The sequence below is a fragment of the Lutra lutra genome, chromosome 3 (genome assembly GCF_902655055.1).
Source record: "Lutra lutra chromosome 3, mLutLut1.2, whole genome shotgun sequence".
Taxonomy (NCBI): domain Eukaryota; kingdom Metazoa; phylum Chordata; class Mammalia; order Carnivora; family Mustelidae; genus Lutra; species Lutra lutra.
In genome coordinates, this window is record NC_062280.1 from 143,701,566 (window position 1) to 143,723,214 (window position 21,649).

Sequence of the window (21,649 nt, forward strand, 5' to 3'; positions counted from 1 at the left end):
TAGGCTCTGGGCCTCTTAATTTCTTCATTTAGATGGTGACAAGGTTGAATTAAATAATCAGTGAGTTTCATTTCAGCTTTTTTAAAACTGAAGTTCCTTTCTTATTTTTCTGTGAAGCGTTAGAAAATGCTTTAATGAGAGAAAACTTTAGAGACAAGAGTGATTTAGTAAACAGTTCAAGAAAAAGAGAGGGTGAGTAGCAAAAGAGAGGATGAGTAGCAACATCTCTTTGCCAGCCAGCTTACTAACTATAGGCCGCACTTAAGTACTTTAAGTACACTTGAAGTAGTCACAGATAGTCTAGTTTGACCCCTTCCTTGGTAGAGATGGCTAAAGTCACTGTGTACCTCTAGATCTACAAGTAATTTCTAAAAAATAAACCATCAGTGATACGAGATCAATTTATTTGTTTCATTTGTTTAAGGTAAGTATGGATAAGTTGGGGTATGGGAAGATCCTAATCAAAGTTTATCTAATCAAGAACATATTCAAGTGTTAATAAAAATTACCTTTGGAATTGTAGTTTATGTGTGGTTTTAATTTTCTTATTTGCCCACGTTTTCTTTTTTTTATTTTCTGCAAAGAACGTGAATTACCATTCAAAAAAAATTTTTAGCTCTATATGTACATGTATTGTCTGGTTTCTCAAAATTTTGTTAAAGGAATTCTAGTTGATTTCCAAACTTGCATTACAGAGACAAGAAGCAAAAGGGATAGAGAAAAGGACACAAGAGAAGAACGAGAGTATGAACAAGATCAGAGCTCTTCTAGAGACCACAGAGATGACAGAGAACCTCGAGATGGTCGGGATCGAAGAGATGCCAGAGATACTAGAGACCGACGGGAACTAAGGGACTCCAGAGACATTCGGGACTCCAGGGAGATGAGAGATTATAGCAGAGATAACAAAGAGAGCCGTGACCCCAGAGATTCTCGGTCTGCTCGTGATACCCATGACTACAGGGACCGTGAAAGTCGAGATACTCATCGAAAGGAGGATGCCTATCAAGAAGAATCCCGAAGTTATGGCAGAAACCATTTGAGAGAAGAAAGTTCTCGAACTGAAATAAGGAATGATGCGAGAAATGAGTCTCGAAGTGAAATTAGGAATGACCGGATGGGCAGAAGTAGGGGGAGAGGTCCAGAATTACCTGAAAAGGGTAAGGTTTTTGACTTGTCAGTGAACTGTATCTTATATGCTTATATAGAAATTATTAAATCTTTTAAGGTTTCTTTTCTAAATATATTCTTTTTTACATTCATTATCATTTTGTCAAAGTAATTTTCAATTAGTTGAATTTTGGCCTTCCCTGTAAATTCCAAATAAGAATTGTTAAATTCCTAGGATTTAGGAATTTGCTAAAGTAGCAGAAGATAAATGGGTCCTGATTAAAATCCCCTGGTAAATTATATCCAATTATGCCTACCCTCTTGATTAGTGTGGAACACTAAGAAAATTCCTGTCAGGCAAAAAAGTAGAGTCAAAAGGAAATGATTTCTACTAAACAGGTACAGATATGATAAAATGATTATTAAAGTGGAATTAAAATGGTGGGCTTTCAAAATTGGTGGTATCAGAAATGACTGTGTATTCCTCAGTATACTTGTGCTTTCTTCAAACCACTTCAGATAATTGCACATCAGAATTTTGAACCATTAACGTATTCTTCCCCTAAAAAGCCTTTACCAATACCCAGTAACTACCTACTACCTAAATGTTGTATTTGCCTCCCAACTGCTTGGACTGAATTAGTTTTGACATGTGTTCCTCGCCCCTTTCTTCTGCCCTTCCCTGAAATACTGCTGCAGATTTCTGAACATTTCATTATTTCCATTGGTCTTTTGGTATATCTTGGTCAATATTGTAACTCCATATGAAGCTGAAGGCTTTCCTTACCTTCTCCTTCATAGTTGTCTTGGCTTTTTTTAGCCCTTTGCTTTTTCATATACATTTTTAAAATGAGGTTTGTTTGTTTTTTTTTAATTTTATGAAAAACTTAGATTTTTATTTCAAATGCATTAAATTTATAAATTTATAACTTTTTCTATTGAGGTCTTATGTATTTTATTACTGGGTGCCCAACATTTTTTGTGCTCTTGTCAGTGGTACTTAAAAAATTTTTTTTTCTTTCTTTTCAGTAATGCATTTACATGGTTTAAAATTTCAAATGTATGAAAGAATATATTGTGAAAAGCCTTGCCTCTATTCCTGACCTTATTCATTTCTTTGCCAATTTTGTCTGTATCCTTCCCAGAAATATTCTGCATAGGCAGGTTTATAGGTCTACTCATAATCCCCATCTGGTTTTACAAACATAATTTTTTTAAACTGTGTATTACTCTATACCTTGCTGTTTTCACTTAAAAAAATACCTTGGAGATCATTCCATATCAGTGAACTTGATAAGCAGCTCCATCCCCTTCTTTGTGGTGCACATTGTCCGTTGTAGGAATTACTGAAAAGATCTTTTATTTAAATTCCAGTTAACATACAGTGTAATCTTAGTTTCAGATGTACAGTGTAGTGATTTGGCATGTGCATACAACACCCATTGCCCATCACAAGTTCCCTTTTTAATCCCCAATACCTATTTAACCCATCCCCCCACCACCTCCCCTCTGGTACCCTTCAGTTTGTTTTGTATAGGTAAGAGTCTCTTTCTTGCTTTGCCTCTCTCTTTTTTTTTTTTTTAACTTTACTCATTTGTTTCATTTCTTAAATTCCATATATGAGTGAAAATATGTTGTCTTTCTCTTACTGACTTATTTTGCTTAGCAAAATACTCCCTAGCTCCATCCATGTCACTGCAAATGGCAAGATTTCATTCTTTTTGTGGCTGAGTAATATTCCATTGTGTACGTATACCATACTTTCTTTGCCCATTCATCAGTCATTGGACACCTGGGCTATTACCATAATTTGGCTAATGTAGATAGTGCTACATTGTAAATATAGGGGTGCATGTATCCCTTCAAATTAGTATTTTTGTATTCTTTGGTAAATACCTAGTAGTGCAATTATTATATTGTAGGGTAGTTCTATTTTTAATTTTTTGAGGAACCTCTATACCATTCTCCAAGTATACAATGCAAACACCTGTTTGCATTCCCACCACAACAGTATAGGAGGGTTCCTCTTTCTCCACATCTTTTCCAGCACCAATTGTTTCTTGTGTTGTTAATTTTAGCCTTTTGGATAGGTGTCAGGTGATAACTCATTATAGTTTTGATTTTGTATTTCCCTGATGATGAGTGATGTTGAGCATCTTTTCATGTCTGTTGGCCATCTGTATGTCCTCTTGGGAGAAATGTCTGTTCATGTCTTCTGCCCATTTCATAATTGGATTATTCGTTTTGCAGTCCCTATCAAAATACGAACACCTTTTTGCACGTAGCTAGAACAATCTGAAGTTAATACAGTAGTTCTTCCTTATCCACAGGAGCTGTGTTCCAGGATGCTGGGTGGATGCCTAAAACCTCAAATAATACTGAACTCTCTATATACTAGGTCTTTTCCTGTGCATACACACCTATGATAAAGTTTAATTTATAAATTAAGCATAGTAAGAAATTAACAGTAACTAATAATAAAATAAAACAATGATAATATACCATAGTGAAAATTATGTGAATGTGGTCTTTCTCAGAATATCTTATTTAGTGCTGTACTTACCCTTCTTATGATGAAGTGAGATGATAAAATGCCTGTGTGATGAGATGAGGCAAAGTGAATGATGTAGGCATTATGAGGTAACATTAGGCTACTGCTGATCTTCTGAAGATATGTCAGGAGGAGAATCATCTGTTTCTGGACCCCAGTTGACCGTGGGTAGCTGAAATCACAGAAAGCAAAGCCACAGATAGGGGAGGTGCTATAAATTATATATTGATAGATGTGTATCTATCACATTGTATCACATTGTGTATCACATGTGTATCACAATGTGATACAATGTGATAGATACACATCTATCAACATATAAATTATAGCACCTCCCCTATTATTCCAGTCTCTGTTTTTAAACAGTGCTTAGTGAATAACTGTGTGTCACTAAATAATATCTTTTTAAAGTATTTTATTTTCTACCACTTACTGTTGGTATATGGAAATGATAATTGGGATACTTGTATAATAATCTTACATTATTATGTCACTGTATTTTTGTAGGAGATCTAATTGGATTCTCTTAAACATTTATGTCTGGGAACAGATTTGACTCTTCTTTTCTGGTTATTTACTTACTGTCAATAACCTGCTGATCTTTCAATATAGTGTTGACTGTAAGTGCATTTTAAAAATAGGCTTCTTTGTTCTGTTTCAGATTTTAAAGTGTTATTTTTGGCCTTTTACCATTAAGCAGCATGTTTGTAGATTTTTAGCAGATTTTTTTATTGTGTTACAGATGTCCCCTAATTTCCCGAGCTTAGCTAACAACTTGTTATCATGACCATTTTTTCTGTATCTTGAGAAGGTCATAGTTGGTCTCTTTAACCTTTCTACTTATGTTATATATTTCTTTAAAAATTTAGAACTATCCTGGCATTTCTAAGATGAATGGAATTTTTTTCATTTTTTTAAAGTTCTAGATTAGGTTAAACTGTCATATTGAATGAAACATCTGTGTTTTCAATTGAGATTACATAAGATAAGTGGCATAATGGTAAATATTTAACAACGAACTCTTCAGAAAAAGTCCTAACTTTTAACTTTTGCCAGTTTCCATGGTATAAATACTCTTGCCATATCAGATTTTCAGCTACTGACATGAGAAGAGATGCACACAATTGGCTCTTTCAGGCCACTGTGAACCAATTCTGCATGCCACTGCGTAGTTCATTTTTTATGTTATTCTTGTTTGGCTTGGGCATCAAAGTTATACTAGACATACAAAATGTGTTAGGTAGTGTTGCTTCTTTTTTCCTCTAGAACAATTTATATATGATTAGTTATCTATTCTTTGACAATTTAACATTTGTCTGTTAAGCGTTTCCTATTTTTCTGATGGTTATAGCTTCTACTATCAGTTGAGTTTTCTCATTAAGAGTTAATAGATTTGGATTATTGTAATAGTTATAGATTTTTTTTTCTTAAAGCAGTGTTATATTTTTCCAGGAAATTTGTTTTCAAATTTTTGATACAAAGATGGTCCAAATTTTGCTTTTTTAAATCTCTTTTATATCTATAACTATATCCCCTTATTTTTCTTGCTCAATCTTGCCAGAGATGTGTCTGTTTTGACTCTTTTCAAATAACTAATCTTTGGTTTATATTCTCTTGTATGTCTTCTGTTCTATTAATTTCTGCTCTTAAGTTTTACTTTGTTGTGAAATGTGTGTACTAATTGTATTACTAATTGTATTAATTACTAATTGTAAATTAATTACTAATTGTATTACTAATACTAATTGTATTAGTAACCATTCTAAACACTTTGTAAGTTTTAATATGATTTCTTCCTTGGTTCATGAATTAGGTAGAAATATGACTTTAAATTTCCAATCATAACTTTTTAAAATAAATCCCCTTCCTTAATTTTAATTGTTGTCAGAGAAGACTTTAGAGTCGACTCTTTGACATCTGTATTTGTCAAGACTCTAAGCTGTGGCTCAGAAATTTACATAAATGTTCTGTGTGTGCTTTTAATAGTTGGATGCAAAGGGTGTCTCATGTCAAGCTTGTTAACCATGGTTTCAAATCTATAATTATTTTTAGTCTGCCTTTTCTGACATTACAGAGAAGTGAGTTAAATCTTCCACTGTTACTGTGAATTTGTTGATTTCATGTAATTTGATCAGTTTTTGCTTTGAGTATTTTAAGACTTTGCTGTTAGGTATAAAGGCAGATTATTCCTTTTACCACTGTAGAATGACCCTCTTTATCGCTAATAGTGCTTTTTGTTTTGAAGGTTATTTTACTAACATTTCTTCTGGTTTGTATTTGATAAGTATCTTTTTCATCCTTTTCACCTTGCTATATCTTTTTGTTTTAAATGTGACTCTAAACAGCATAGGTTAGACATATGTTGAATCTTTTTATTGTATCTTCTCTGATTCTTAACTTTCAGATTTTTCATCTCTCTTTCTCTTTTGTTTCCTGGGTCATTTCCTCAGATATATCTTTTTTTTTTTTCCCCTTTTCTTTCTTTCTTTTTTTCCCCCCCTAAGTATCTCTTAGCAGCATCTAAGCTATTACTTAATTTACTCGTTCCTAGATGTTATATTTAGCTCATTTCTGGGGCGCCTGGCTCAGTGGTTAAAGCCTCTGCCTTCGGCTCAGGTCATGATCCCAGGGTCCTGGGATCGAGCCCCACATCGGGCTCTTTGCTCAGAAGGGAGCCTGCTTCCCTTCCTCTCTCTCTGCCTGCCTCTCTGTCTACTTGTGATCTCTGTCTGTCAAATAAATAATAAAATAAAAAATCTAAAAAAAAAACTAGCTCATTTCTAGTTTTTAAAAAAATGTTTTAAATTTCTTCCTTGTGGTCTTTAATTATACAGATATTTTGACTATTAAAATACATTGTTAACAGTATTTAGAATTCTTCTCTAATTCTTTGAAGGCTCAAAGCCTGTTATGTATTGTGAGTGTGTGTAGCTCTGCATTTTTTTAAGCCATTTCACTGAGATATGATTGACATACAAAAAGCACATACAGCTTAGAGATAAGTATGTGCTCATGAATCCATCACTACTATCTATGCCATTAACATATCCATATCCAGCAAGTTTCCTCTTGCTCTCTCTTTACTATTTTGTATGTGTGTGATGAGAATGCTTAATATAACATCTACCCTCTTATCAAATTTTTTACTTTCCAGGACGTATTATTAACTGTAGGCACTATACTGTACTATAGGTACTATACTGTACTATAGAGCTCTAAGTCTTATTCATCTTCTACAACTGAAACTTTGTACCCTTTGACTAACACCTCTCCATCTCCTTCTACTTCCAGCCCTTGGCAGTTAACCGTTCTATTCTCTATTTCTAAGAGTTTGACTATTTTAGATTCCACATATAAGTTGCACCATATAGTATTTGTCTTTCTGTGTGTGACTTATCTCACTCAACATAATGTCCTCCAGGTTCATCTATGTTGCTATGTTGTCTCAAATGGCAGGATTTCCTTTTTTTTTTTAAAGGATGAATAATATTCTGTTATATGTATATACCACATTTTCTTTATCCATTTATCTATCAGAGGGTTGCCTCCGTGTCTTGGCTATTTTAAATAATACTGCTGTGACATGGGCTCTCTCTTCCAGATCCTGATTTCAATTCCTTTGGATATATACCCAGAAGTGGTATTACTGAATCTTTTGTGGTTCTATTTTTCATTTTTTTGAGAAACTGCTGTACTATTTTCCAATAGTGGCTGTGCAGATTTGGATTATCATTACCACAGTCAGGGTTCAGCTGTGTATCACAGGACTCCTTGTGTTACCCCTTTGTAGCTGCACTCAAATCCCCTCTTTCGTCCCTGACCCCTGGCAACCACTAATATGTCCTCCATCTTATAATTGTTATTCCATAAATGTTACATAATGGAACCATGCTATATATATCCTGTTGAGATTGGCTTTTTCACTCAGCATAATTTCCTTGAGGTTCATCCAAGTTGTTACATGTATTAATGGTTCGTTCCTTGTAGTATTTCCCGGTCGGGGGATACCACAGTTTAACCATTCACCATTGAAAGACATTTGGGTACTTTCCAGGTTTTGGCTTTTACAAATAAAGCTACTATGAACATTCATTTCCCACATTTTTTAATGAAAATTTTCAGGCACCACTTAATGTCCACAAAGTACCTTGGTTCTGTATTGGAATGTTTTTGCTATAAATTGTAATCAAAGCCATAATATATATCCACTTTTTCATTATTTTCATGATATTTCTGTGAATTAGGTATGAACAGATAGTTTTCATTTTTTGTTTTGTTGGGTTTGGGTTAACTGAAATGAGTCTTCTTGCTTTATGATTCCATTAAGACTTTTTTTATTGATAGGAAAAAACTGGGATTTAGCTTACCCAAGCCCATCATTAGACAACTTGGGTGTTCTGATCCAACATTTAATATTCTTTTCCACAATGATTACCATACTTTGAAACACTAACACACCTTCTTTATTTGTGTGTTTTTTGGGAAGAAAGTTTGTGACTGATGAAACTTGTGTAATAAAGTATATGTGTTTAAACATTTGTGTGAATATCCTTTGTTTAGGAAGTCGAGGCACAAGAGGTTCTCAAATTGATAGTCACAGTAGTAGTAGCAACTATCATGACAGCTGGGAAACTCGGAGTAGCTATCCTGAAAGAGACAGATATCCTGAAAGAGACAACAGAGACCAAGCAAGGGATTCTTCCTTTGAGAGAAGACATGGAGAGAGAGACCGTCGCGACAACAGAGAGAGAGGTTTGTCAAATCGCTTATTATTCAATAATAGCCAACAGTGTTTGGGAGAATTGTCTTTTAAAAACCATTTATTAGTTTACTTTTTAATACATCCATTAATACTTTTGCTTGTTGATACATTTGAAACTATTATATTTACTCATGTAATCTTCCTTGTTTACTTAGTTTAAGAGAGAATGTGTAAATAGCTAGCTACCAAAGGACCTGTTTGGCAGCATGGTGGGTACTGAGGTGTAGTAAGTACTTGTATACTGCAAGACCCTACGTGCCCTACTTTATGTCTCTCACCTTAACCAAATAGCTTACAACCCTTTAAGGAATGTAGATGCTTGGGTGCCCATTCTAGGCATTTCTGATTGAGGAGATGCTTTCCCACCTGAGTATCCTGGCCACTCACTCACTAACTTTGATAATATACCGAGTCTTATAAGAGCTGTCAGAAGAACAAAGGGAAAAAAAATTGATGATGGTAGGGTTGGAGGTGATCTGAGGAAACATTTTATATGCATGTTCCTTCTTGAGAATTTACAATAGTTTAGCTAATTTTATATTCTTGTGTATCTTAAACTAAACATTTTTGGTTAATGTATTAGATTCTACTCTGTTAGATATACTCTCTTAAATCAGTTTTGAAGCAGGATTACTCGAAGTCATTTAAAAAGGGTTTATAAGCAGTTTCTTTAACAAGCTTTTATTGTCTATCTGTATTAGGGCCTTTAAACTCTTTAAGATCTTATGAAGCTCTTACTAACTTTGGCTGGTTACTGAAGTAAGGTTTGCTATAATGCTGAGATTAATATAGTACGAAACTTGACGGAGTAGGAAATTGAATAATGATGTTTCATAGTGGGCGGAATTATGAAGGTAATATTGTGTGTGTTGATACGGGCAGTAATGAGAGAAGGAAGTCACTAAGACACCAGGTACTTCAGTAGTGTAGATGAGATTAGACTTGGTTGAGTTGAGTTTGGTAGGGTAAGCCTAATGGATTTGTGTTAAAAGATGTGTATGATTTCCTTAGTTACAAATGAGGCTGGAATTTATATGTTGTGTGTTGATACCTGAAATTATATCTTACCTAACGCTGATTCACCTCTCCTTAATCTAACATTTTATCCTTGTAATGCTGTGCTTTTTTAATGTCTCGTCTCTCTCTCTCTCTCTCTCTCTCTCTTTTTTTTCCTAGTTGGATATCCTAGCTCAGGCTTTTTCATCTTATTCCTGAATTCAGTAGCAACATTTGGTTTCAGTCTTGTATTTAGTTCTCAACCATATGTGTATTAAGTTTCTGGGAACTTTGATAGTTGCTTTTTATGTATTAGCAGACTTAATATAGTAAAAGATACTAAGTCTGGGAATATATATATAAAATATCCTTTAAAATCCTTTTATCTTTATAATATCCCTGTGAGTGTTGGTATGACGACCAGAGAATTCACATTTCATAACTTAATGAGATTTGGGCTAGGAGAAGGATAGTGATTTTTCCAGTTACAAAGAAGTAAGTTCCAGAGCTGGAATTCAAACTCAGATCTTGTGACTGCAAGTTCTGTCCTCTTTCTGTTTTACTTTACTATAACTACTTCAATAAATATCAGTTGTATGATTGAAACAGAACTATATATTTGAGGTTACTGATATATTCCTCGTTTATTGAGTTCTCATGCATTTTGCTAGGTTCTTGAAGTACAGTAGTTCTTGTGCTTATAGAACTTAATGGGAGGGAAGATACCTCCCCTTAAACACCCAAAAAGAGAAATGACTGTTCAGTGCAATCAAGGACACAAAGAATTGCCCAGATAGAAATAAAGGATAAGAGAGGAACCTTCTTTAGATAGACTGTGTATAAAAATTTGAAAGATGACATTTATGCAGAAGCATAAATGCAAGAGAAAAAACTAGCATTGTGAAGATTGGGGGTAAAAACACTCCATGCAGAGGGAAGAGTATGTGCCAATTCTCTGAGATAAGAAATACTATGTCCTAGAGTTTGGATGAAGGCCTGTGTGACCAGAGTACGGTGAGCAATAGGCAGATTGATAGAGGTTGAAGGTAGGGATGTGCGCAAGCACCTTGTTCTGTGCTCAGGAATTTCAGTCTTCCCTTTAGTTCTTAACAGGCTGATTAGGATACACAGAGACAATTGGAGTGTGATTGATGTTACTACTGTATAAAGTTCTGTGAGATGACAGAGGAGCAGACAGGGTTCTGAGATCAGGAAAGCTTCCCTAAAGAGTTTGCTAGAAGGAACAGTGGAAGAACACTTTGCAGGGAAAAGGGATAGCATGTGCTGACACGCAGGACTAAAAGAAACATATGCTTAGAATAGTAATGAGTTATGGTGTTGGGAGTAGAGGTATGCCATAACAGGTAGGGAAGGAAAGAAACTGGGAAAAAGGACTGGTGAGACTATAGACCAGGTTCTAAATAGTCTAATAAACCAGGCTAAAAAGTTTTGATTGGTTGCCTTGTAGGCAGGGAAAAGCAGTTGGAAAAAATAGAGTTTTCATGGAAAAAGTATAAGTAAGTCTGGGGAAGGACTGAAGACAATGATACTAACCAGTTAGACTGTTGATGACATAGACATCTAGGAAGAGGTGATCAGAGTCTGTTAAGAATACTAACTATAGGGATGGAGAGGGGAAATGGATTAAGAAATATTTTGAGAGTGAAATTGATGGATAGCTCAGAGCTCTCCAGCTTTCATGAATGGGTATGTCATTCATTAAGATAAATAATATGAAGAGAAAAGCATCTTTGAAGAACATATTTTGGGGAAAAGATAGAAAAAAAAGTTTAGACACATTAAAGTGATGTTCTTATATCCTCTCCATTTTCTTTGAAGTAAGAGACATTGTCTTTTTGGTTGGGGAAAATAGAATTTTTATCTGTCATAAGAAGTGTGAGTAAAAAAGTTTATTCCCTGACATGACTGTAATCAGAAATTTCAAGTATGAATTACTACATGCTGTAGTATTGAATTTCAGGTTCTGTAATCATCGTGACATTAGTATGACCCCTCAACCAGGAACTCAGACAATCTAAGACCATAAATATGTAGCATTTGGGGAATCAAAAGTGAACAATAGAACCATTTTAAATTTAAGTTGGTTTCAGCAAAAATAAAAAAGGGTTTAGGAGAAACTGACTTCTAGTCCCAATGTCCTAATAAATCTGCCATCTCTGTGGCTTTGGCCAGTCAACTTCTGGACCATAATTTCTGTGTTTTTAAGAAACAGCCAGATAAGGTTTTGTTTTGTTTTGTTTTGTTTTAGCTTTAAAATTCTATGAACTTTTGTATTGATAAGTAACCTCTAAAGAGTAAATATGCATTAAGTCTTGCCTTTTTCATCTGTGATAAGATAGGAAATTCAAATTACTATAATGATTGATCCCTTCCCTGGAAACATCCTTAAGTTATTCTGCTTTTAATAAGCTGGTATTAGATATTCCACTTGAAAAGCTATTGACCATATTGTAACCCATACAATATGGGTTTATGACTAACCCATAAACATTATTACATAATATGGAAATAGAAACCTCATATAAGTAGCCTAGATCCTACCACAGTGAACTATTTTCAAAAATGGTTAATTCTGTGGAAAAGTCAGTCCCACTTTTTTATACATTTTTCTGGTCCCAGACTAATTTCCTCCTCAGCTGGGCATTTGGGCAGCATGTATTCATTTTCGCTGTGTTTATAGGATTCATGTATTGAAAAAAATATATTTATATAAAATGTGATGAGATGATCAGTTAACATTTTTAAGAAAACAGCTCTTCATCTGAGTGATGAGTTATATGATTAAATAAAACTTTTAATTTATTATAAATATATATCACTAGTATGAAACACTTTACATTTGATTACTTCAAGATTGCTAAGCATCAGTACCCTTAATATTCTAGTTTATGATAAATTGATATTGCAGCAACAATTATTGACAGATGTTTTGTTCTACTATATTTTCCTCACATAATAGCTGCACTTTGATATGTATATATTTTGGCCTGAAATTAGAGGTGTGACTTACGAGGGAAATTTTTTTTTTCCTTCAGCTCCTATGTTCTACACCTCCTGCTGCCCCTATCCTTTGCCACCAGTGTTCTCAGGTCCTGCTGGGGGGACAGAGAAGATCAGAGGTGAAGGGTAGAGATGGCAGAAAGTGGGGTTGGAGCAGTGGGCTGGAGGTAGGGTAGGGAGCATGCAGAGAAAGATCAAAGGTGGATCAGTGGGAGGTGGGAGGGGGGTTGATGGGGAACAGAAAACATGTTAGTTAGAGGGCAAATAAAACTTACCTTTAAGAAAAAAAATTTGTAAACATCTAGGGGTGATTATTTGGATGATTAACTTAAACGTAAATATAGTACCTGATTTGTATCTGCTGCCAGTGTGACCCTATACACAGATAAAATTTAAGATTTGCCATATTGTCTTACCAATAGGTTATCTGTCAAATTAATCACTGACAAAACTTGATTTTCATTGTAGATCAAAGACCAAGCTCACCAATTCGACATCAGGGAAGGAATGACGAGCTTGAGCGTGATGAAAGAAGAGAGGAACGAAGAGTAGACAGAGTGGAGGATAGAAGAGATGAAAGGGCCAGAGAAAGAGAGCGGGAGCGAGAGCGAGACAGAGAACGGGAGAGGGAGAGGGAGCGTGAGCGGGACCGGGAAAGAGAGAAGGAGAGAGAGCTGGAAAGAGAGCGTGCTAGGGAGCGGGAGAGAGAAAGAGAAAGAGAAAAGGAGAGGGACCGTGAAAGAGAGCGAGATCGTGACCATGATCGAGACAGGGAGAGAGAGAGGGAGCGAGATAGGGAAAAAGAGCGGGAGCGAGAGAGAGAAGAACGGGAGAGAGAGAGAGAGCGGGAGAGGGAACGAGAGCGAGAGCGGGAACGAGAGAGAGCAAGAGAAAGGGATAAAGAACGAGAGCGTCAGAGGGATTGGGAAGACAAAGATAAAGGACGAGATGACCGCCGAGAAAAGCGAGAAGATACCAGAGAAGACAGGAATCCCAGAGATGGACACGAAGAGAGAAAGTCAAAGTAAGAATGAGAATGAATCAGTTTTTTAAAGTTACATTTCAGTAAAGAGTTAAAAAGTTTCATTTAATGCTTTTTAGTGTACCCCTAATGTCCTGATAATAATTCTTTTTCCTCTCTACATTTTCCTGTATTTTAATTTTATTATATATATTTCGTGTTTAGTCTTTTGAATTTTCTAGGAAAAGAAACACTTTCTCATCCTATTTCTGTAGCCATGGATATAATTAATCATTCTTACTTACTGTGCCATTTTTGATGAGTATTGGCTTACTCAGCTTCTATAGATTTGTTAAGGAATCCAACTATAAGTTATAGAACCAATAAACTACACCTTATCATATCCGCTTTATAACTAGTTCATGGAGTTGACCAGTCACCAAGAGTTATCACCTATGCTATTCCTAATAATCCTTCATGAGTTTTGTGTACTTACAAGTCTGGAGTCATTACCCCCAGCCCTGGAAGCATTCACAGTGTCTTAAAACTGAAGGAAGCCCTACAACCACTACAAGGCTAGAAGATGAGAGAGAGGAGTTGTCCTCTCTTGAGCTATGGAGTTATAGTACGTTATTGGGATAAGATGTGGTGTTATTATTGCAAATATCTGAGGACAGTTTCTCTTTTCTTTTTTCCCCACTTGTCTTTTTTTTTTTTTTTTTTTTTTTTTTTTTTTTTAGACAAAAGGAATTTATTTGCTCGGGTATCTGGGAAGTCCATGGTCGGTGTTCATTTGTTCTGATGTGACTGTATTCAGACTTTCAAACAAAGTATTAGGAATGCTGTCTCTCCATCTCTCCACTGTTTTCTTCTGTGTGAGTTCCAGTTTCAGAAAGGTTTTCTCCAAATGATGGCTAAGATGGCTTGAGTGTATGCCTATCATCTTCACAGCCTTCTCTGTATGTTGGGGCTCTCATTAATTGAGGAGTAGACAAGGGAGCTAAGTCATTCACCGTAGCCATGAGAATTTTGGACTCTTTTGTCAATTTTGAGGTTTTATGGACATAAAGCCAACTTCGTTGGAGTTAACTGCCCTTTTTTTTTTTAAGTTTGCTAAAACAAACAAATAATTTGTATATCCATTGCTTCTGCCTCTAGCTCATTCGAATCATGGTGAATACAGCTCCCTGCTTTAAGTTTTTTTCATCATTGCTATTGGAAATTATGGTTATAGACAAAGAACATAGCACAGAAGTGGAGGCTTCTTCTGTTAGATCTTGGCTTCCCTTAATTCTGCAGCCAGGGTTTTCTATAGTTCACCCCCTGGCTTCCCTTTCCCCATGTTTTAAAAAAAAAATCTTACATTAACATTAAATTCAGCTAGTACCCTTAACATGTAGGCACACAATACATATTATTTCTCTTCTCTGACCAGGTCCTTAAGCTAAGATCGAAATTCTGAAGTCTTTGTTACTTACTATTATTTTCCAGGCCTGTGCTTTGATTTCATTTTTTCGTGATTCTGATCTCTACTTACAGTGAAAAGTTTGCTCTGGTTCTTTGCCACTGGACAATCCAAACATTACAAGGACCCCAGAAACTTGGGAGTCAAACAGTTCTATAACAATAACTAGTTATCTGAGACTAGTATCTTGATATTTTTATCAATTATATTGTCATCTCAAGGGTGCCTGGGTGGCTCAGTGGGTTAAGGCCTCTGCCTTCAGCTCAGGTCATGATCCTAGCATCCTGGGATTGAGCCCCACATCCAGCTCTCTGCTCAGCTGGGAGTCTGTTTCCCTCTCTCTCTGCCTGCCTCTCTGCCTACTTGTGATCTCTTACTTATTGATCTGTCAAATAAATAAAATCTTTAAAAAAAATTATATTGTCATCTCAGTAGTTGAATTTATCCAGAACTTCTTTAATCACTATTATATAGGTTTTATTTGCTGAATTGCCATACTATTTATTTTACTCTTAATTTTGTTTCTATAGCTATTTCCTTGAAGTTAAAGTTCTTTTTTGTACATTTTAATTATTCACTTTATTCTCATATATCAGTTATCTCTTGCTGTGTATCAAACCACACAGAAAGTTAGTAGTTTAAAGCAACAACAGTTTACCCGCTCATAATCATATAGATTAACATTTTTGGCTGGGCTCAGCAGAGTGCTTCTGCTGATCTTACTTGGGATCACTCATGTTTCCAGTCAGTCTGGTAGTTCAGCTGGGTCTGGATGACCCAAAATGGCCCCAGTCTTATGTCTTGGTACTGGCTGTTAGGTTAGGGCATCTCTTTTTCTCCTCCACATGACCTTTCATCCTCCAGTAGTCTAAACTCTGCATATAATGATGGACATATACTCAGAGGGCAAAAGCAGAAGTCTGGTTGCCTCTTGAGTCCTGACTTTCCAAACTTACACAGTGTTCTTTCACCACAATGCTCTTGTCATAGCAAGTCAGTGGGCCAGCCGAGATTCAAAGAATGGAGAGATAATGATGATGAGTTTCAGATAGATAATTGTATGAGCTTGTGCCTGTAAGTTGTCATACTAATCTCCCTTTTCCCACCTGGTTACTCATCTGTGTAAATGAGCTGTCAAGGAGATAGGTGTACTGCAGTGTTTTTGCCACTTTTAACCATAGTATTTATAAACAAAGTTAATAAAAAACTGGCCAAAATTTAATGAATAAATAGGAAAACACTAGAATAATTTAAGTACCAGAGATATTAATGACTAGTCATTTAATGTTTAACCTAAAGGCCTAGAAACATAGTGAACATATGAATTATTTTATTAACTTGCCACCAAGCAAGTGATTTTTGTTCTAAGAAGAGGGAAGGAACCAATTTTTCCAGTATACCCACAACATGACGGACACTGGGTGTATGATATAACTAACTTAAATTCATGTCTTTTTTGACTCTAAAGCAAATACTAAATTTTCTCATTTGGCTTCCCAACATAAAATATTTCTTTATCATAAAAATTAAAATTAATGAGTAAGTTTTAGTCAAGGGTGCATTAGTATATTATTAATGCCTCTGTTGTATGTTACCATCTTGTAGTAATTAAATCTGGTGATTTAATGAAGAAAGACCTATTGCCATGTATTTTAAGTCCACAATTGTGTGTCTTAACAAATGAAGTGAAGAATTTTATTAAAGATGCTGAATACCTTTTGTATGATATAGCTCTGACAATATTGCCCTCACAATTTTATATTCTAGTTATAGTAAAGACATAATACTAGTAAAAAAATCACTTTTTTATCCCCTGGAGGTTTATAAATTATATTTGTTCAACTTAGGAAACGTTATAGAAATGAAGGAAGTCCTAGCCCTCGTCAATCACCTAAGCGCCGGCGAGAGCATTCTCCCGATAGTGATGCGTACAACAGCGGAGATGATAAAAGTAAGCAGAATCTATTTTCTGTGTTTCTATACCCATTTTCTTTTATAACCATGAGACCATTCTTTGGCATTAGTAGAAAATGATGAAGTAAGATTTAAAATTTTTCTTGCTCTGCTGCCTCTGAATATCTCATATGACTAAAGTATATGCTAGAAATACAGTTCCTGTATTGTACTGGCACTGTCATCTCCTACTATTTGTAATAAAACCCTGTTGTGAGTGAAATTATTGCCACTTTTAAAGTTTTAAAATGAAAAATGAGAGGTTGGGTTATTATTATTTCTGTGTAACATGCCATGTTGTTTACCTGGTGAAAGTGTGATTACTTTCATCTTTTTGTATAGATGAAAAACATAGACTCTTGAGCCAGGTTGTACGACCTCAAGAGTCTCGTTCTCTCAGTCCATCACACCTTACAGAAGACAGGCAGGGTAGATGGAAAGAGGAAGATCGTAAACTAGAAAGAAAAGAGAGTTCAAGGCGCTATGAAGAGCAAGAGCTCAAAGAGAAAGTTTCTTCTGTAGATAAGCAAAGAGAACAGACAGAAATTATGGAAAGTTCAAGAACTCGTGCACAAGACATGATGGGACACCACCTATCTGATGATCGAGACATATCTGATCGAGCTCATGATGAGAACAAGAAAAAAGCAAAAATTCAAAAGAAACCTATTAAGAAAAAGAAAGAGGATGATGTTGGGATAGAGAGGGGTAACGCAGAGACAGCATCTGAAGATGGTCAGGTATTTTCACCAAAAAAAGGACAGAAGAAGAAAAGTATTGAAAAAAAACGTAAAAAATCCAAAGGCGATTCTGATATTTCTGATGAAGAAGCAGTACTGCAGAATAAGAAGAAGAGAGGCCCACGGACTCCCCCTATAACAACCAGAGAGGAACTGGTTGAAATTTCCAATGGTAAGGATGGCAGTCTAGAGGATTCTCAGAAAAAAGAAGATACAGCATTCAGTGACTGGTCTGATGAGGACGTACCTGACCGTGCCGAGGGAGCAGAACCGGAGCACGCTGCCAGGGCTCCTACTCCTGGAAGGACGCCTTCTCCGTCTTCTCTTCCTCCTCCTCCTCCTCCTGTAGCCACTGCGGCCAGTACCACAGCCCCTGCTACTCTCTCCACATCTGCTGCCACCACCTTCAGTGCATCCGCCACCGCCGTTGCTGCCTCTGCCACACCCAGTACCGCCAACGAAGACTCACATAGAAAATGCCATAGAACACGAGCAGAAAAAGTAGAGGCACCTCACGTCACTATAGAAGATGCGCCACATCGCAAGCCAGTGGATCAGAAGAGGAGTAGCAGCCTTGGGAGCAATCGGAGTAATCGTAGCCATACGTCTAGTCGTCTCCGTTCCCCATCCAATGATTCTGCCCATCGAAGTGGAGATGACCAGAGTGGTCGAAAGAGGGTACTGCATAGTGGCTCAAGAGATAGAGAGAAAACAAAAAGTCTGGAAATCACAGGAGAGAGAAAATCTAGGATTGATCAGTTAAAGCGTGGAGAACCCAGTCGAAGTACTTCTTCAGGTAATAAAATTGAATTATAATCTAGCCAAGTGTTTCCTGTCTTAGTATATTACATACAATTTTATATTTTATGCAGATTATAAAGTAAATGCGAAATTGGTTACGATACACAGTGCCTTAAAGTTTAAGGAGCTTAAAAGCTTAAGCATGCCACCAAAATGTTACCATTTAATACCAGCGTTATAAAAGAGATACTTTGAGTGACGCCCATCAGTTTAACATCAAGATGTTAGTAAGTATATCTTGGTGGAAGGGCTTATGTATTCAGGTCCCTTATTGATGCCTAAAATTTTAACCTTCCTGCTCTTCTTCCTACAGCCAGTGCTTTTTCTTTTGACCCCAGAAAATAAGGTAGGATATAGGAAGAGATCAATAATGAAGTGATCAGTTCTGTTAATGCTGACCCATTTTACGCATATATTTCTTAGAAGATATTTTGTGGTTATAGTGGAAATAAACGTGTTTCCTTGTCTTTTACATATTTAATTAGCACTTTAATGGAGAGAGATCAATTTTTCCTTAAAATGAGTTCTGTGTATAATTGGAAATGGAGAAGTATCAAATTGTAAGCTTTTTTTTTATATCTATAATTTTAATTAATTTTTTTATTTTTTCAGCATAACAGTATTCATTATTTTTGCACCACACCCAGTGCTCCATGCAATCCATGCCCTCTACAATACCCACCACCTGGTGCCCCCAACTCAAATTGTAAGCTTTAAAGGACCCTAAGATATGAAGCATTTTCTTCCTTTTGAAGTACGGTGGACATAGAATGTTGCATTAGTTGGAGGTGTTGTATATAACACAGTGATTTGACTTACGCTTTGCTCACCACAAGTGTAGCAACAATGAAGCGTGGTTTATCTTCTCATATGTTAACTCTTTGTATATTTATTTTAGATCGCCAGGACTCAAGGAGCCATAGTTCGAGAAGAAGTTCTCCTGAATCGGATCGACAGGTCCATTCAAGATCCGGGTCGTTTGATAGCAGAGATAGGCTTCAAGAACGTGATCGGTATGAGCATGATAGAGAGCGGGAAAGAGAGAGGAGAGATACAAGACAGAGAGAATGGGACCGAGATGCTGATAAAGATTGGCCACGGAACAGGGATCGAGATAGATTGCGGGAACGAGAGAGAGAGCGAGACAAAAGGAGAGATTTGGACAGGGAAAGAGAGAGACTAATTCCTGATTCTGTGGAAAGGGACAGGGACAGAGACAGAGACAGAACTTTTGAGAGTTCTTCCCAAATAGAGTCTGTTAAACGCAGTGAAGTAAAACTGGAAAGTGAACATGAAAGAGACCTAGAAGGCACTTCGCGAGATTCTCTTGCTTCGGATAAGGAAAAAATGGATAAAGATCTAGGATCTGTGCAGGGATTTGAAGATATAAACAAAGCTGAGAGAACTGAGAGTGTGGAAGGTGAGTGCCACACATTTTTGTCTGTTACCCTGCTCCGTTCCTTTTCCATTTATATAGGAAACAAAATATTTTCTTAAGAAGGTGTTCTGCTGGGTGCCCAGGTGGCTCAGCGGGTTAAGCCGCTGCCTTCTGCTCGGGTCATGATCTCAGGGTCCTGGGATCGAGTCCTGCATCGGGCTCTCTGCTCGGAGGAGAGCCTGTTTCCCTCTCTCTGCCTGCCTCTCTGCCTACTTGTGATCTCTCTCTCTGTCAAATAAATAAATAAAATCTTTAAAAAAAAAAAAAAAGTGTTCTGCTGATATGCATAAGGAAAAGCCCTGTGATATTCAAAAATGCATTCCCCTGATTGGTACTGTCAGGATAGACTTGGTTCAAATTAGCCTATATGAAATAAAAGAAACTTAAATGTGGTTTCTGGAGGTGTTAAAAAAATAGTTATCAACTCCTTTTCTTAGATGCTTAAAAAAATCACAAACAGAAGTTATTTCTTGGTTCAGAGATGGACTAAATAACTATTAATGATCCTGTTTTCCAGGGCAGTTGAGAACAAATACATGAAACTGTACGCATTCCCCAAAGCTGCATTTCCGATCTGACCCACTCAGAGCCAGCCTCAGCGGTGGGGAACATCATTCTCCACTGCCCTACTCCTCCTGTAGCCCCAGACTGCACTACAGACTGACTCACACCTCTGAATTCTCTGAAGGCACTACACTCCAGCCATCTTTGTCCCCTCTCTTCCCATTGTCTGGTAGACATTTGCCCTTTTATCTTCTTTTACTCAGACATCAGCTCCCAGTCTGTGTGTCATTTCCTCTGTGAAGCCTTCTCTGCTCTGGGGGTTTTTCAGAGCATCTGGTCTGTATTGCTTTTATAGCATCCCCACACTGTATTACAGTAATTTTTCTATGGTTTTCTCCCCCACTATACTGTATGCCTTTGTTAGGGACCCAGAGCTTTTCATTTCTTTATCATCAAGACTGTAGCAAGGACACAGTAAATGGTTGATGAATAAAAATATGTACTGCCTGTGCATACATACCCACATCTTATTCATTGGTGAATTATAAGCTGGCTTAACAATAGTAATGACTCCCCTGGGAATTCTCCTAGAACTTCTGTCTCCTTGGATTGTCCAGTTCTGGTACCAGTGCATATACTGTTCTGATAAAACCTCTCCATTTCAATCCCTCAAGAAATTATGAGATACTTGTATGTAAGTGGCAATATTTTACTGTTCATTTGCCATATTGTAACATTGGGCCCAGAGTAAAATTCCTATTCTTTTGGAACTGTAAACATCTTTACCATTTCTTGGTTAACTGATTAGATATATTCCAGTACACCATCTGTTAGATACTTTTTCTCCCTAACAGAAACATTTTTATCTCAGTGTTCTTCACATTACAGTTCCATCTCAATTTTGAGTATAAATAGCCTCAAATCGTGATGGCACTAATGGAGGTACAACCTTGGGGTATAATTGAATATAATTGAACTAATCATTATAATAGCTCTCTTGTGATTGGAGTCAGTGCCCCTCATCCCTAAGATACATCATATCATTCACTGGTTATGATCACAGATAACATAGCATAAAAATTTATAGGTGAATTACCTAATGTGAGATAAAAAGTTTTATTCATCTATAGTAGGAAAATGAGTTGGATAAACTTGAAAAAATAAAAATGTTATTTGCATATATGTTTAGACATATATTTCTATAATGAACTCATTAAAGTTGGTTACCTTAAAAGCAAATTGGTGGAGGCATAAGGAGATTATTAAAGAATTTAATAGAATAGAAAATTATGGGATGACTAGAAACATCTCATAGTTTACTGTATTTTATTTGCTGCAGATTTATAC

General features: G+C 36.3%; 1 protein-coding gene across 7 annotated transcripts in view; it reads left to right on the forward strand.

Moving 5' to 3' along the window:
- ZC3H13 (zinc finger CCCH-type containing 13) overlaps positions 1–21,649 on the forward strand; it is a 101,747-nt gene that overhangs the window by 66,563 nt on the left and 13,535 nt on the right. For 3 of the 7 annotated variants that reach the window (XM_047723473.1, XM_047723471.1, XM_047723472.1), the window contains exons 10-16: positions 696–1,160; positions 8,222–8,413; positions 12,476–12,559; positions 12,909–13,464; positions 16,714–16,817; positions 17,162–18,355; positions 19,259–19,780. In XM_047723473.1, the coding sequence (XP_047579429.1) occupies positions 696–1,160; positions 8,222–8,413; positions 12,476–12,559; positions 12,909–13,464; positions 16,714–16,817; positions 17,162–18,355; positions 19,259–19,780 (3,117 nt within the window). The remainder of the gene's footprint in view (positions 1–695; positions 1,161–8,221; positions 8,414–12,475; positions 12,560–12,908; positions 13,465–16,713; positions 16,818–17,161; positions 18,356–19,258; positions 19,781–21,649) is intronic. The other 4 variants (XM_047723476.1, XM_047723477.1, XM_047723475.1 and 1 more) reach the window with 3 other exon arrangements.